The following is a 17092-nucleotide window of genomic DNA, read 5'->3' on the forward strand; positions in this document are numbered from 1 at the left end:
AGAGAGAGAGACAGAGACAGAGAGACAGAGAAGAAGAAGAAGAGAGAGAAAGAGGTGGAAAATTAGAATAAGTCATCAGATGCCATGCCCAGCCTGTGAAGCCCCTGGCTGTTGTCCCTTGCTCTGGCACTGTTTTCCTCCTCTGCCAACCTCCACCCTCTCTCACCATTCCAACTGGTGGGTCTTTGTTGTGTGAATCCCCTGCTCCCTGGCCCTATCCACACTCATCCTTGGCCAGACCCCTGAGTCTGGCCTGCTCCCAGACTCCCTCTCCCTCATCCCTCCATATCACAAATGGGGCCCTGCATCCCTGGAGGAACTGTCCCATAATCCTGCTCACTGGGGTCCCCTTCCAGTCTTAGCTGAGCCCTCAACCAGGCAGCACTTTGGGTCTTAATTCTCTGTCCTGTTCTGGACCTCTCCTCTCTTCAGAGCTCCAGCGCCCTCCCTTGCTCCCCCAGCTGAAGGAAGGCCTGGGCTCCTGTGGTGCTGAGACAATGGAGGCTCTTGGCTGGGCCCCCTTTCCTCCTTTATGCCATTCCTCAGTCTTTCCTTCCCTTGATCCCAACCTGTCTGGTATCTCCTGGTATATTTTCCCCTCTATCATACCCTGCCAAGTCTTTGGTCTCCTCCTCTGTCCTGGCTCCTGTCCTGCTGCCTGAAAACATTACCCAAACTCAGAACCCATCCCTTCAGACCATCATTGTGCAGCTCTCCTCCCTTTGTAGCCAAACTGTCTCCACCCGATGCCCCCACTCCACTTCTGAACCCGTTACAATCTGATTTCTGAGTCAAACATTTAATAAGTTCTTAGTGATATTTTCCATTCCTCTGTCATTCCCATGTGCCTCACCCTGCCCCGGCCCCAAGCCATCCCATAGGACAGATGATAAAAAATCAGCCAACTGACCAGTCCACAGGGATGGTGTGAGCACACCCATGCAGGACGTGTCTTCTCCTGGATTGTCATTCAAGGCCTATCCTGTTACAGTGTTGTGGTTTCCATTTCCATCCTCGGAGTTACTGTGTTTATTGTTTTCTTGGCTCATAGTTCATAGACTTTTCCAGGCTTTTCTGACCTCACCACACATGTCATTTCTTAAAGCACAGTGATATTCCATTACTTTCATGAATGGGCATTGACTTTCCAGTTCTTAGCTATCACAAAAAGTGCTGCTGTAAAATATTTTGGAGTATATGGAAACTTTTTCTTATTGATAGTTTCCTTGGGGTAGAAGCCTAGTAATGGAATTTCTGGTTCAAAGACCATGGCCATTTTAGTCCCTTTATTAGCATAAATCCCTATTATTTTTCAGAATGACTGTTCCACTTCATAGCTCCACCAACAATGTATTAGTGTGCCCATCTTCCCACATCCCCTCCAACATTAACTGCTTCTGTTTTTGGTCATTTTTGACCATTTGCAGAGTGTGAGGTAAAATCTCAGAGCTGTTTGGACATATTTCTCTATTATGATGATTAATTTGGAGCATTTTTTATGTGGTTGTTTATACTTTTCAATTCTTTTGAGAACTATTCATAATTTTTTTTTACCACTTATTTATTGGTGAATGGCTATTAGTCTTGTTTACATATATAGAATATTGTTTATATATTGGATTTATCTTATCAGAGAAGTTGATACAACTATTTTTCCCATTCAGCCACTTTCCTTCATATCCAAGATGCATTAATATTGCCCTTGCAGTAGCTTTTCAGTTATGTGTCATCGAAATGATCAGTTTTCTCTTTTTTAATTGCCTCTATCTCTTGTTTGTTTACAAATCCATCTCTTAGGGGTGGCTAGCTGGTGCAGTGAATAGAGCATTGGCCCTGGATTCAGGAGGACCTGGGTTCAAATCTGACCTCAGACACTTAACACTTACTAGTTGTGTGACCTTGGGCAAGTCATTTAACCCCAAATTGCCCTGCCTTCCCCCGTCCAAAAAGCAAAAAATAACAATTTATCCAAAGCTATGAGAGGCGCACGGCTTCCTTCTGTCCCAGTTTTTCAGTAGCGTCATCTCTGATGTCGAGGTCATGTATCCACCTTGAATATGTTGTGAAGCATGGCGTAAGGGCGTTGGTCTGAGCCTAATTTCTGTCAGATTATTTTCCAGATTTTCTAGCAGTTGAAAAAAAGAAAACAGGGAGTTTTCCCCAAGTAACTTATGTTTTCCACTTTCTCAAACACCAGGCTATTTGATTCTATTTCTGAGCCTCCTTTGTCTAATCTACTTAATTGATGGCTTCTGCTTTGTACTATAGTTTGAGATCTGGACGTGCTATTCCCTCTTTATCCTTACTCCTTTTCATCATTTTCTTTCATATTCTACATCTTTTGTCTTTCCAAATGAATTGTTATTATTTTATCAAGTGTTGTAAAATATCCCCTTGGTAATTTGATTGATATGGCATTAAAAGTGTAAATTAATTTTGATATATTGGCGTGGCCTAACCATGGGCACTGAACATTCCTCCAGTGACTTAAGCTGTCCTTTAATTTCTTTATGGGGTACTTTGCAATTGAATCTATACAAGCTTTTGTGTGCTTGGGGAGGTTCCAGCCTCATAATCGGCATGAATCTGCTCTTTTCAAATCTGCCAGTGATTCTTAATTGCCCGTTCTGATGATCATTCCTCAGATCTGACCTTGACAGCTGCCCTCATTCCCTCTCCTCTCTTTGGCTTCTCCTCCTACCTTAGCTACCACACCTAGGTGTGGTTACAGCTCAGGGTTCTGTCTGGCTTAAGCCATCTTATTTTTTAAATTAATAATTAATTTTTAGTTTTCAGCATTCACTTTTATAAGATTTTGCGTTCTAAATTTTCCCCCTCCCTCCTTTTCCCCAAGATAGCATGCAATCTGCTATAAGCTCTACATGTACAATCATATGAAACATCTTTCCACGTTAGTCATGTTGTGAAAGAAGAATCAGAACAAAAGGGAGAAAATAGTCTGCTTCACTCTGCGTTTATACTCCACGGGCGGCCTTTTCATCATGAGCCTTTTGGAGCTGTCTTAGACCCTTGCATTGCTGAGAAGAGCCAAGTCTATGGAAGCTGGTCATCACACAATGTGACTGTTACTGTGTACAGTGTTCTCCTGGTTCTGCTCACTTCACTCAGCATCAGTTCTTGCAAGTCTGTCCAAGTTTTTCTGAAGTCTGCCTGCTCACCATTTCCTGTGGAACGATAGTCTTCCATTACATTCATAGACTACAGTTTGTTCAGCCATTCCCAAATTGATGGGCATCACCTCAATTTCCAATTCTTAGCCACCACAAACAGATCTGCTATAAATATTTTCGTACATGTGGGTCCTTTTCCCATTTTTATGATCTCTTTGGATACAGCCCTAGAAGCGGTATTGCTGGGTCAAAGGGTGTGCACAGTTTTCTAGCCCTTTGGGCATGGTTCCAACTTGTCCTCCAGAAAGGTTGGGTCAGTCTGGACCATCTTCTTGATCAACGCTCTCTCGTTTGGGGATCTCATTGGCCCCAAGAAAGTCAGCCATGACTCTCAGATAGATCTTCTTGTCCAGCTCTAACCTCTCTCTTGACTTTGGCTCCAGTCCTGCCTCTCCCACTGGATGGACCATGGAGCTTTTAGATATCACATGTCTGGTACTGAGCCCCTCAGACTCTCCCTCTTCCTCCCTTGCCTCTCACTGTTGAAGGTACCACCATCCTTCCGGCTCCCAGGCTTCCAACCTCATCATCATTCTTTACATCTCATTCCAGCTTTCCAGGGTTCCCAATTTGGTGCCAAATTCTGACATTTCCCGATTCATCACACCTGCCTTTTTTCTAGTCACACAGATACCACCAAGGAATAAAGCTCTAGACCTGGAGTTAGGAAGACCTGAGTTCAAATGCAACCTCAGACAAACACTAGCTGTGTGGCCCTGGGCAAGTCACTTAACCTCAGTTTCTTGATCTGTAAAATAGGGATAATAATAGCCCCGCCTCCTGAGGCTGCTGTGAGGGTGTATCAAGTGCTCAGCATGGTCCCTAGCACACAGTAGGCACATAACAGATCTATGCCTCCTTCCTCACACAGCCTCCTGGATATCTCATCTGCAGTGACATGGACTCGGGGCCCTTTCCCAGCCTGATCACCCACTCTGGGCCCTCTCCGGCTCTTTGATGTTCTTCCTCAAAAGTGATGCCCAGAACAAAGGCCTGTCCTCCATCCCTGGGGGCTGGCCAGGACAGAGGACAAAGGCCCCCATCATGCCCCTCTTCTTGGGAGGGCCTGGACCTCTGTGTGCTCTGTGGCCTGCCTTGGCATTGCAGTGAAGGCCCTGCCTGCACCCTCCTTTGGGAGGGAGCCTGGCTTGGTGGCCTCCATCAGCCTGCCACCCCTGCTGCTGCACACCACTCTTCCTACAGCTTTTCCTTTGTCCAGGTGGCCTGGAGGCCCCTCTGATCACCAGAGCATTTGCCTCTCCCTGGCCTGACTGTGCCCAAATGTTGTTGAAGTTCAGCCTTTTCAATTGTGTCAGACTCTGTGACCCCATTTGGGGGTGTACTTGGTGAGGATACCAGAGCGCTTTGCCATTTCCTTCTCCAGCTCATTTTAAAGATGAGGAAACTGAGGCAAACAGGGTGAAGTGCCTTGCCCAGGGTCACACAGCCAGTGTCTGAGGCTGAATTTGAACTCAGGCCTTCCTGACTCCAGGCCTGGCAGTCTCTCCCCTGTACTACCTGGCTGTGCATGTTTCATGTTTCCTTCCTTCTCCCTCTCGGGTTCCTGGACATAATAGTCAATAGACATGGCCACCCTCCCCCCCTCGAAGCGATCTGACTTCATCCAGCCAGAGCCCCCATGAGGTCCAATGGGCCTCCTCACACAGACAGCTTGACTCACTCTGGGTGTTTGTGTCTAGATGTCTGAGGCCCCAGATATTCCCCCCTCTATCTGTCCTTGGATCTGTGTGTCTTCTGAGCTTGGCCCCCATTTCCCCTTCACTGAGTTCCTTATTCTCTGCCCTTTTGTTGAGATGATGCTGGAGAAGTCCCAAGTGAATTAGGCCATGAGGCCCCTGCAAACAGACAGCTCAGGCTGCTCCTGGCCCCGGGGGTCAGGCCCTGCACAGCCCAGTTATTTTTAGCAGGGAGGGCAGCTGGCTGAGTGACCTGCTAGAATTCTGGATTTCTCTTCTGGCCTGAGCCAATGGCTCAGATTGCTGGGAGGGCTGTGCTGCTTTTGGGGAATGGAGGGTGAGGGTCCCTGGTCTAGGCATGCCAGGTGTGAGCTAGCTTAATGCTTTCTTTGGACTCACTCTGTCCCATAGGACAGATGGGGCTCTCTGGACCAGGGCTGGCCCTATGGAAATCATCTCATTGGTTCATGCCTAGAACCCTGCTGGAACTCGCTGGGTGAGGCTGCTTGTCTAGAAGAGATGGGGAGCAGGGGTGCTCAGGGAGTTTCTCACCTACTAGATATCTGTGCCCAGATGCCCACATGTGGGCGCATGTGGCTCCTTATGAGACAGACAGAGTGCCTGCAGGGTCATTTCTGGAGGGGACTTCCAAGCTGGGGCAGCCCTGGACCTGGGCCATGTTGTGGGGGGAAGGTTTCAGCAAGAGCAGGTGGGCATCAGAAATGCCCTTTGGAGCTGGCCACCCTGCACTCCAGGGAAGTCTCTCCTAGGAAGCTGGAGGGGGCAGCCTGAGGTTGGCATGTGTCTGTCCCCAGCCTCCTCAGTGGTCAGGATCAATATTCTTCCTAACCATGACTCTGTGTCAAGGCCCGGCCTTCTCTTCTGGGTCACTCTGGAGAGTGACACCTTCACTTACGTTGTGGCCAGGGATCTCAGGATGTAGAAATTACTGCCCCAGCAGACACTGGATTTCAATGGGCTCTCATCAAAGGAACTGCTTTCAGGACAGATGAGGTCACAGGTTCTTAGCCTTAAAAATCTGGCATCGAGCCCAGGATATACCTGGAAAGGTGATATATCTCTCTGAAGTAGCTGCCTCTGCCCAGGCCTCTGCTGGGTGACTCCACCCTCCCCACTCCCACCCCCAGGCCACCCATGCTATGCCAAAAGGGGGGGAGCCAGTTAGCTCAGTCAGCCTCTCTGTTGCCCCCCTGCCACTGTCCCTCGCTCTGTCCTCTGGGACCTAGCAGAGCAAGGAAGGCTAAGGGCCCTCCCTATGCCCCCAAAAGCCCTTCACTTACTTAGCAAACAGCGGTCACATCTCCCTGTGTTCCCCCATGTGCCATGGACTACAGGGCCTGGCCCAGCCTTCCTGTCCTCTGGGCCTCTCCAGCTTGTCAGCTTCCATTCCACACAAACTCCCAAACTCCTACAATGTGCCAGGCCCAGTGCTGGGGAAACACAGACAAATGGGAAGAGGTCCCTGCCCTGCCCTTCTGGGAGGCAGGAGAGAGCTCCCCAAAAGTGTGTCCAGGAGAGGAGGGTGAGGATGGAGAGATTGTTGACAAGGAGTCGTAATCAGCAGCGGGAGAGAAAGTGGGTATCCCCAGGAGGCACTATCAGACTGGGGGAATTCTATGGACATGGGGTGCCAGGCCTGGAGCCTCTGCCGATGGACACCCAGGAGAGACCTGGGCTAGAAGATAGTCTCTCATTTAGAGCGTCTCTTGGGTCAGATGGATAGACAGATTTGGAACTGTTTAAATCCTGAGTGGAGAGCTCAGCAAGGGAAGGAAGGCTAATGGATTGTCAGCTAGGGGGAGGTGTGGAGTGAAGAGCCCCAGGGATCTGTCCTTGGCTTTGGGGGTCACTGCTGTTGTCAATGACTCAGGTGAGGCTTATATAAAGAGATGAGCTGAGGGCCCAACCATGTGACAGGAAGGTGAGAGCTTTGTGTGACCACGGGTGGGGGGCTGATGACCCTGAGGCCTCTGGACCAACTCATTAGGTGTGCACAGACCGCTGTACACCAATCAATTGGGCAATCAGTCTATCAACCGTGAATTACCATACACAATAGAAAGCTACTGGGAAGCTCAGGAAAAGATGGAGCCATCCTTCCTGAAGGGGCTGGCTCTCTGAGAACATGATCTCACAGAGCTCTTCTGGTCTCCGTATCCCCTGCAGCCCCCACCTGAGGTGCTTGGCAGGGTGGAGGTGAGGGGAAGGTGGTGGGCAGCCCCTTGTGGGCTCTGAGGGCCCTCCAGGGGCAGGAGGAGGAAGGGGAGGGATGGCTGGACAGCTGGACCATGGACGGGCAGCCTCCCATTGTGCCAGGGTACACCAGCTGCCTGGAAATCTTTTCACCCTCATTCGTCACAACTTTTAAAAATATCTCTGTAATTGCAGGGCATTACTCACCCAGGGCTTAGTTAGGGGCTGCACAGACACCCCGGGGGGTGGGCCTGCCTGCCTGCCTGGTGTTCAGTCCTGGCAAGATTCTGTGCCCCATGGCACCTTGGGGAGGCAAGGGGAAAAGGGCCCTAGGGCTAGGACTGCTGACTGATGCTGGGTCCTTCCCTCTTGTGACCCTCTCCATGCCACTTTCCCTAAGTGATGGCTAGTGGGGTGCCCATGCTGAGGGTGGCAGTGTGAATGCCCCAGGCCACAGGGCTAAGGTGGGAGAGTCCAGGGGCATCCGACTGTGTCCTGGATCACTTTGACCAGGCAGAGGCTACCTGGGCTGCTCTCTGAGCAGGGGCCTCATGGGAGGGGTGCTTCCCATGGCCAGAACAGAGATCAGTTCCAGTTCAAGCTGGAGAGCTGAGCCCCTGTGTAAGACCAGGGGAGATGTGGGCTCAGACTGATGAGATCACATCTGGCTTCCCTTCTCTCCTCCCTCCTAACCACAGAAGGTGGGCCTTCCTCCAAGGCAAAACCCACCCCAGGGGGTGGCCTGGGGTGCAGGTGGGACATAAACCTAAGTTAGCAGGCTCTCTGGTCAATGGACCGCGGGGATGAGGAGAGCTCAAGTGTGGCCTTTGAGGTCTGCCACATATGTGACATCTGTGAGGTCAGGGCTACGATGATCCCATTTCACAGATATGGAGACTGAGGTGTTGGAGGCAGGATTGATGCCAAGTCCTGCCCTTGCTGGCTTATCTGGCCTCTGGGAGATAGTGTGGGGCAGTATGAGGACCCCCAAATTCTGCCCCTTACTAGCTGTGGGAGCCATCCTGAGCTTCCCAGTGTTCTCTAGTGCCCCTGCCAGCTTTAGCACTGTGGTCCTGAAGCTGAGAAGGAGGAGGTTCTGGGTTCCAATCCTGCCTCTGTCCTTTGGGACTTTGAACAAATCTCTTCATCTCTCTGGTTCTCGATTTCCATCTGTCACATGGGGCTGACCTTGGCACATGGCTTTGAGACTTGGCAGTCCTCAGTTTGTGTGAGTGAATGTGGAGGAGGGAAGGGAGGAGAAGTAGTAGGGGGAAGGGGAAAGAGGGAGAGGAGGGGGAGAGAGAGGGAGAAGAACCAGTGTTATCACTTCTGGCCTTGCCCTCCTTCCTGACTCAGCTGAGGGATGAGAGAATGGGCTTGGGGAATGAAGCTGCAGCTTTCCCCCAGCCCTTCCAGATAGACACCTGGGAGAGGTCCTGCCTGACATGCCTTTCTCTCTCTTTTAGCTGGCTCTCTTCCCTGTGGTGGGGCCCAGTGGCATGTACGTGACATCATGAGTGCTCCTGTGGAGAGTTCAGATGATGAATTTTTTGATGCCAGAGGTGAGTGATGGGGCGTGTGGGTCTGAGCCACAGACCTGTCTGGGGTGGGGGGAGGGACATTTGGGAGGCTCCAGCCCTCAGGTACATACTCGCTCTCACACACATGCCCACAGATCCTGTTAGTCTGGGGGTGCAGTGATGGCTGAGAGCTGGTCCCAGGCTTGGTGAGCTCCTGTGGTTGGCCCAGTGCTGGGGCAGGCACCTATCAGAAAGACCTGAGTTTGAATACTGCCTCAGGCACTTACTAGCTGTGAGACTCTGCAGACCCTCTCTCAACCTGAGTTTCCTCCTTTGTAAAGAGGGGACAAGAATATCACCTCTCTGCCAACATTGTCATGAGGATCCCATAAGAAAAAGGTTAGGCTGCTTTGCCAATCTGAAAGGACACCATCCCTGCTAACTCTTATTATTGTTTATAATACCTGAATAGAGGGTCAGGGATACCAGGCACTGCACCTTGGTGGGCCCACAGGAATGACGTTATGTTCCAGGCTGAGTCCTGTAAGTGCCCAGGTCAGATGGCAACAGCAAGGGATCGAGAGGTGGAAGGAGGGATGGGAAGAAGGATGGATGGATGGAGGGACAGAAGGAGTGACAGACAGAGAGATAGGAGAGACAGATGGAGGATGGATGGAAGGACAGGAGGAGGGGTAGAAGGAGGGACAGTAGGGATGGATGGAGGGAGGGAGGGAGGGATGGATAGACGGCTCTAGGCCATGCCCTGTGAGCAGCCAGTGCCTCCTCACCTTGCTGGACAATTGGGTTTGAGCTTGGGAGCAGGATTTCTCCATAGCAACAAGCACACATGTGACAGTATGAGCTTCCAAAGAGACTTCTTATTTCAAGCATTTCCGCAGCTCGTCAGGGCTTAGACTGTTGGTATTACACCACTGGCCAGCACATTAGACAGAAGATGCGCCTGTGCAGTGCCCCCCTCACCCTGAGCCCGTTCCAGCCGCAGGAATCCCTGCCGGGGGAACACTGAGACCAGAAGGGAGCTTTAAACTATGTTAAAAACAGCGACAACAAAAGTTGGATTGATGCCTTTTAGTTTCTTCGTGGACGAGTCTGCATGTGCAAGATGCACATGAATTCTAAGCAGCGGAGCTACAGCTGTGGTGTGGGCGGGGTGGGGGGAGCGGCTTCCCATGCTTTAGGCGTGCCCCTCCTCGCGCGCCTGGGAGCACCTTGGCACGTCCAGCATGGACAGAGCGGAGGGATCCCACACCACAAGCGCTCATTGGGGCAGGATGCTTGGAGAGCCTACCAAAGTCTCCATGGCTCCCAGTGAGGCTCGGCAATGGTGCCTGCGCCATGGTCTCAAGGCCAGACCGTCCCTACCACAAACAAACGGCCTGATTTATCCTGAAACAAAGGCCTTGGTGTTATGGGGGATTCAGAACTTAGTAAACAAAAGCAGAACCCCAAATAAAAGCCACCACCTACGAGCCCAGAAACGCCGATCATCTGCAGTCTGTTCAGAGAAACGCTGGGTCCAAGCTTTAACAGAGAGACCCCAGCTCCAGCCGGCTGTTTCTGCTCACGGGTTTCCTCCGGGCGCTGTCCCAGGTGCTTGCCTCTGTCTCATCGTGGTCTGAGCGTGCAGAAGCTTTTCCTGGTCTGGCTTTCCTCACTCCACATCCTTCCTTTGTCTTCCCAGCTTACTTGGGAGGCGTCATACTCAACAGTTCTTGTGTAGAAATGAATGCAAAGGTTTTGGCTAACCTCTAATTGTGCACCAGACGTTTGTTAAGCTCTTTGGATGCAAAGATGTCCCCAGGGAGTTTGTATTCTATGGGGAGGAGGGGAGGGAAGATTTGGTTTGGGGCTCCCAAGTGCTGGTGTAAGGCTGCTGGGGAAGAGTAAAAGATGTGCCAGTCACGTCAGCCACAGTTCCCTTCTGGGATAAAATGGAATCGTTTCCTTGTTTTTTTTTCTCCCTGTTATGGGCAAAGATGCTGCTGCTGCTGCTACCATCCATTTGTGTCTGACTCTTCCTGAGCCCTTCTGGGGTTTTCTTGGCAGAGATACTGGAGTGGTTTGCCATTTCCTTTTCCAGCTCATTTTACAGATGGGGAAATTGATGCAAAGAGGGTGAAGTGATTTGCCCAGGGTCACACAGCTAGTTAAGTGTGTGAGGGCACATTTGAATTTAGGTCTTCCTGCCTCCAGGCCCAGGGCTTTATGCACTATGGCACCACCTAGCAGTCTCTAAAAATCCTATACATATTTCTAGTCAGACAAGTCTTTTTTCTCTGCATACCCTCAGATGTGGTCCTGGGGTGAGACCCTGGGGCAAAGAGTATGACCAGCTCTGTGGTTCCTATTGTAAGATGACTGGTCACTGTTTGATGAAGACTGTCTGTCTGGGTCTGTGGCTCCACCAGAGCCAGCCATTTCTCCATCAGAGCTGACTTGGATAATTTTTGCCTTTCTTTACCAGTTCAGTGGAGTCAGACTGTCCATCAGGCTTTTAATTGTGCTTCTCTGATTCTTAGAAAGTTTGGACACCATTTCCAAGTGGTCATTGATGGTGGTTCTTCTTGGGACCACCAGTCATGGTCTTCACCTGATTTATGGATCTATGACCAGGAAACAGACAGCTGGGTTTGTTTGTGCCAAAGACTGAGCTGCCTTTTGCAGGAATTGACCCCATGGGCTGTGGCCCCTTTGGGCCTGAGCTCCCAGACATTAGAGCTACAAGGCTAAAGATAGCATGGCCCCTTATCTCATCATGCCTTCTAGGGGCAGGGAAGAGTGGGTCCATAGACCCCAGGAGCCCAGGAGAAGGGCAAGGGCATGTATCTATCCTTTCTTTCACTTGGTGGGATGACTGCATTGAGAAGGGAGACAGGCAAATGTTATCCCCATTTGATAGGTGGGGAAGGTGAGGCCCAGAGGGATTCACGGAATTACTCCCTAATCAGAAATGTAGAGCTGCAAGGGGCTTTGGAGGATGTCTGAACATATTTTACAAATTTTTATTTATTTTTACTTTTCAACATTCACTCTATAAGATTGTGATTTCCAAACTTTCTCCCCATCTCTCCTCTCCCACCACCCCAAGATGTCATGTAATGTATAAAGAAGAATTAGAACTAATGAGAAAAACCACAAGAAAGAAGAAAAAAGAGAGAGGTCATGCTTTGATCTGCATTCAGGCTCCATAGTTCTTTCTCTGGATGTGGACAACATTTTCCATCATGAGTCTTTTGGAGTGTACAATGTTCTCCTGGTTCTGCTCACATCATTCAGCTTCAGTTCATGTAAGTCTTTCTAGGTTTTTCTGAAGTCTGACTGCTCATCATTTCTTATGGAACAATAGTATTCCATTGCATTTTCCCAATGGATGGGCATCCCCTCAATTTACAATTCTTTGCCACCACCAAAGGAGCTACTATAAATATTTTTGTACATGTGGGTCCTTTTCTCATTTGTATGATCTCTTTGGGATAAAGATCTACACACCTAGAAGTGGTATTTATGGGTCAAAGGGTATGCACAGTTTTATAGCCCTTTGGGCATTTGAACAGCTTTTTAAAAAATAGTTAAGTGACTTGTCCAAGGTCACGCAACCTGTCTAGAATCTGAGTCTCCTGATTTCTAGTCTCTTGACACTCTCCAGCACATATGATCAATCCAAGAACAAAGTTAGTCCAAGAGATTGTCTGATGCTTTGTAGAGGGCATCATGAGGGGCCGGGCTGTAGGACTCCATGACAGAGAAGACTAAATGACAAAATGTTGGGAGCTGCATTTATTAGGCAGAGGTCATTGTCAAATACCTGCCAGAGCTCACACAGGGTTACAGATAATAGTACATGATAACTGTACCTGAGAGTTATAGCAATGGCCTCCAACCCATGATTCTGAGACTGTACTTCATCTATCACCGAAGTGTGTTGAACAAAGTTTCATTTACATTTTGATATAGCCATAGAGAAATGTCAGACTCCAAGGCTCTAAGACCCATCTGCTGGGGTGGGCCAAGTGTGGAATGACCTTTCCCTCTGGTCTTCAGAGTGTGACTAGCAGGGGGCCATCAGAGCTTTGTTCCAGGGCACAAATAGCCGGGTGGGGGTTTTCTTCCTGAGGAGCTGTCCTGGGCTGAAGATGAAATTTTGCAGTTCCACTGCCCCAGGTTCCTGTTGCTGAATACCCTCTTCCCATTCCTCCCACCATGAGACTGAGCATATGACTGCCCCATTTCACAGTGTGGCTGAGCCTAGGTCCAGCTGTCCCTGCTTCCTCTCCCTCACCACTGTGGAGGAGATTCTCACTGCCAGATGCCTTCTGTCCTTTTGTGGAAAACCCCTGTCTTCTTCCCTTGATAGATTCCTCATTGGAGGGCAAAGGTTGTCACAAAATCTCTGAGCTAGTCATGTGAGCAAATAAGCAGATGGATAAAAAGAAGCCTCTTGGTCAAGAGCTTCCTACAAGCCCAACTCTGTGGCGAGCTTTGCAGCAGGCATCTCGAAGCAAAGGCAGCCCCTGGCTTTGCTCATGAGCTGACATTTGTTGGGGGAGGGGCCTTTTGTTTTGGGAACTTTCTGGGAGAGTGAGCAGGCCATAGGGTGGGAGATGGACCCCTGGGTGTGTGGAGGAAAGAGACAAAGGACCTTTCTCATTTACCATACTGGTTCTGCCAAGTGGAACAAATGGAGCCTTTTCTCAGTGTGACATCCCATCTCAGTCTGACTCAGTTTTCTCAACTGTAAAATGGGGTCAATAATAGCACCTTCCACCCAAGACTGTATCTGTAAGGCTCTTGGAACAGTTGGCACAGTGTGTGCCACAAAGAGGGTGCTTAAATGCTTGTTTCCTTTCCTTCCTGTTTTGGATTTGCCACTTTTTAATTGCATGACTCTGGGACAGTCATGTGACTTTTCTGCCTCTATTTCCCCATCTGTAAAATTAAGCAATAAGACTTGAGAGAAGAGCATGGCATTTGGAGCCAAGAGGGCTTGGGTTGGAGTCTCAGCCCTGCCTACTGACCCACTTGGGTAAATGTCTTTTGATGTTCTTTCAAGTTGACCTCAGACCAAATGGACACAGTGACATCTCCCTGCTCTCTGTGTGGCTGAATCAAGAAGAGTGAGTAGGAATTAGAGGGGCTTGAATAATAGGTAAAAGGCTGCCCCAAAACCGAATGAGCAGCTTTGTTAAAACTGTGAGGTTTTCCATTGGTGGAAAGATGGGAGGAAGTTCCTGAGGCTTGGTGGGGGAGAAGAAGAGAAGAGGCCAGAGAATGCATGAAGCAATTGGTAGCGACATTCCTGCTTGAGAGCCTCTGGCAGATAACTACCAGGAGAGCTCCAGTTCACGCCAAGGCTTTGGAGAACCTTGTAATGGCCAACAAGAGGCAAGAGGCAATCCTCAGGAGCCTCATCCCTGGGCACAGCCTGGCCATGGCCTCCAAGGATGACTTTGCATTTTGCTTCCTGAGAAGTCTGGGAGGTGGGTGGGATAAAGCAGGGCTAGAAAGAAAGGGCCATAAAGGGCAGGTTGGTCTCTCTCTTGGAGGAGAGGGCTGTAGGAAGGTCTGTGGATTCTTCAGGTCATCAGCAAGAAGATGTATGCTTCTTGAAGGACAGAAAAGATGCTTCAAAGAGAAAAAGGGAAGACAAGAAAATCTGGAAAGGCAACGGGGACTCCTGTGCTGGGTGGGAGAGTGTGGCCCATGCAGGGAAAGGAAAGAAAGGGGACCCCTGCCCCCACACCTTTGTAATGACAAGAATGTGCTCCCTACCACCCAAGGCAGCCAGGGCTGGTTTGGGCAGTTCCAACTGTGAGAAAATTCTTTGCAATTTTGAGCTAGAATGTGGCTTCCTGTAGTTCTTACCACTGGACCAAGAAGATCCAGATGCAGCTCTTTCTCATGACAGCCCATGGAATATTTGAAGACAGCCAGTTTGTCCTTTACCAGCCTCAACACCCCAAGTTTCTTCCATGGATCTTTGCAGAGTATCTCTCCAGCCCTCCCGATCCTCGTTACCCTCTGGCATGCTCCCCAAATGGGACACCCAGAACTGAGCCCAGTGCTCTGGAGAGGGCAGACCAGGATGGCCACCAGACTCACCCCAGAGCAGTCAACAGTCTTCTTGTTTTGTGGTTTCCAGATCACACAGATGATTCATGTTAGACTTTTAATCTACCAGCAGCCTTTTTTTTTTCCAGACTATTATTGGGTGACACCCTTTCCATCTTGTATTCATGACATTAATTTTTTGGAGACAGAATCACATATTTTAGGGTTGGAAGGAACCTCAGTGGCCACCTGGTCCAATCCATGCCCAATAAAGAGTCTCCTCAATAGCACACCTCACAATCCTGGTCATCTGGTCTTTAGGGCTTTCCTTGAGCACCCTCCAATGAACTCCTTTGAGGCTCCCACCCCTCCCACTGTGGAGCAACTGTAACCAACAAGCAGTTAATCAGCCTCTTTGCACCCCCTCCCCCCCACTGCTCAAGGTTCTACCCAGTTGGGCCAAGCATAAGCCTATTCCAAAGCTCTTGTGGCCCTGGAATCTCCTCTTGCCTTGGTCTCAGATGTGAGATGTGGCATTTATTCTCAATAAAGTTCATCTCACTTGATTCAGGCCTGCATTCTAGTCTGTCAAGATAATTCTGGATCCTGACTCAGCCAACCTCCTCACTATGCCTGCTTCCCACATCTCAGTTGTCTACACAGATGATGGTCATGCCATCTGTAGCATTATCCAAGTCATTGATAAAAATGTTGGACAGCAGGGCCAAGGTGGAGCCCAGGGTATCTGCCTACACTTTCTCAAGGATGAGGTGGGGCTTAGGTGGTCTCTGAGGTCCCTGAAGCTCTGGCCTGGTGTTCTCAGGACTCCACAGTCTGTGGGATCATGATCATTCAGAGCTGTTCAGATCTGGGGTGGGGAGCTATTCCAAACAAGTAGAAATGTTCCCTTGAGAGTCAATGTGAGTGCTTTGGGCTGCTGGGGCCCTGAAGTGAGGCTTCTGTTTGGGTCGGTAAGGTGCTCTGTGGTTTGTAGGACCCCTGAGGGATGGAGGTTTTCAGTTTCCAATAGACATGTTCTCACTGTCTATATCAGTAGCATGAGGTAGACATTTCAGGCAGGCTTGTGCATCTCTGGAAGCCGATGGGTGCTGGGAGCCATTGGGTCATTTGCCTCAGCCCCTACCTAGGAGAGGCCCAAGCTAGAACCCAAGCTAGAATTGGTTTTCTGCTTCCCACACTGCTGTTGGAAGGAAGCTTCCTTAGGAAGCTGCTGGGGAGGGCTCTGGTTTGAGTGTGATGGGGACAACTGATTTATTCTGCTTTGTGAGAGCTTTCAGAGCTCATGTTGTTACTACTGTACGTGTTGAGTGGTCATTGCACCCAGGTGTTTCTCCCACATAGGAGGTGGAAGGTAACATTTCCAGTGGCACTGGAACACTGCCAAAAGCTGCCTTGGGAAAAGGAGAGGATGCTTCATAGGGGCATGGGACCACAGTGGTGGTCTGCTATCCCATCTGCTTGGACTGGAGAGAACTGAGTGAGGATGACCACTGGTTACACCTGAAGCTAAGGAAGGGAACGGGAAGAGATCTCTCAGCTGCCTTGGAACAACTGACAACCTTGGTGGCTGAGCCCCTATTGGTGGTCACCTCTGAAAGCCTGTGGTGCCACAGGAGAGGGGCCACAGCACAGGCAGGTGGTGGACAAATGTTTCCATTTTCAAAAAAGGGAGAAGAATGGAATCTGTAAGTCATCAGCCAGTCAGCTTGACTTTGATTCCTGGAAAAGTTCTAGGGTGCATTTTTAAAGGAATGGCTTATGAACATCTGGAAAAGAAAAGGGAAGTTACCAAGGATGCCAGAATGGCTCATGAACATCTGGAAAAGAAAAGGGAAGTTACCAAGGATGCCGGAATGGCTCATGAACATCTGAAAAAGGAAAGGGAAGTTACCAAGGATGCCGGAATGGCTCACCAAGGACAGATTGTGCCAAACCAATGTTACATCTTTGTTTGACTGGATCACTCGGCTGGCACCTCAGGAAGTCACTATAGCCAGATGGCATTTCCATAAATCTTTATCAAAGTCCTTGAAAACTTCGGACAGGCCATTATGGAAGTGGATATGCCAGGAACTGGTTGAGTGACCAAACTCATATAGTCATTGTTAATGGCTCAATGTCAGCTTGCTATGAGGTCTCCAGTGGAGTGCCCCAGAGATCTCTGCCAAGTCTGGGCTGCTTAACATTTTTGTCAACTACTTGGTCCAAGGCTTTAGTGCTCTACTCCTCATATTTGCTGATGATAAGAAGCCAGAAAGAGGGAAGGGCTCACACACTGGGCCATGGAATCAGGCCTTTAAAAGATCTCAACAGGTCAGAACATTGGGCTTAGTCTAATGAAATGGCATTTAATAGGGACAAATGCCAGCTTCCCAAGTAC

The 17092-nt window shown here is 49.5% G+C and overlaps 1 protein-coding gene across 1 annotated transcript in view; it reads left to right on the forward strand.

The window, feature by feature from the left end:
• The window catches only part of LOC138165816 (membrane-associated phosphatidylinositol transfer protein 3-like), a 40360-nt gene that overhangs the window by 11334 nt on the left and 11934 nt on the right, over positions 1–17092 (forward strand). Inside the window, exon 2 of the mRNA XM_069094169.1 lies at positions 8569–8664. Coding sequence (XP_068950270.1) covers positions 8569–8664 — 96 coding nt within the window. The remainder of the gene's footprint in view (positions 1–8568; positions 8665–17092) is intronic.

This window comes from Petaurus breviceps, unplaced genomic scaffold, assembly GCF_028583685.1.
Source record: "Petaurus breviceps papuanus isolate PSGF00001 unplaced genomic scaffold, PetGlider_PUasm1.0 215, whole genome shotgun sequence".
In the NCBI taxonomy this organism is placed as follows: Eukaryota; Metazoa; Chordata; class Mammalia; order Diprotodontia; family Petauridae; genus Petaurus; species Petaurus breviceps.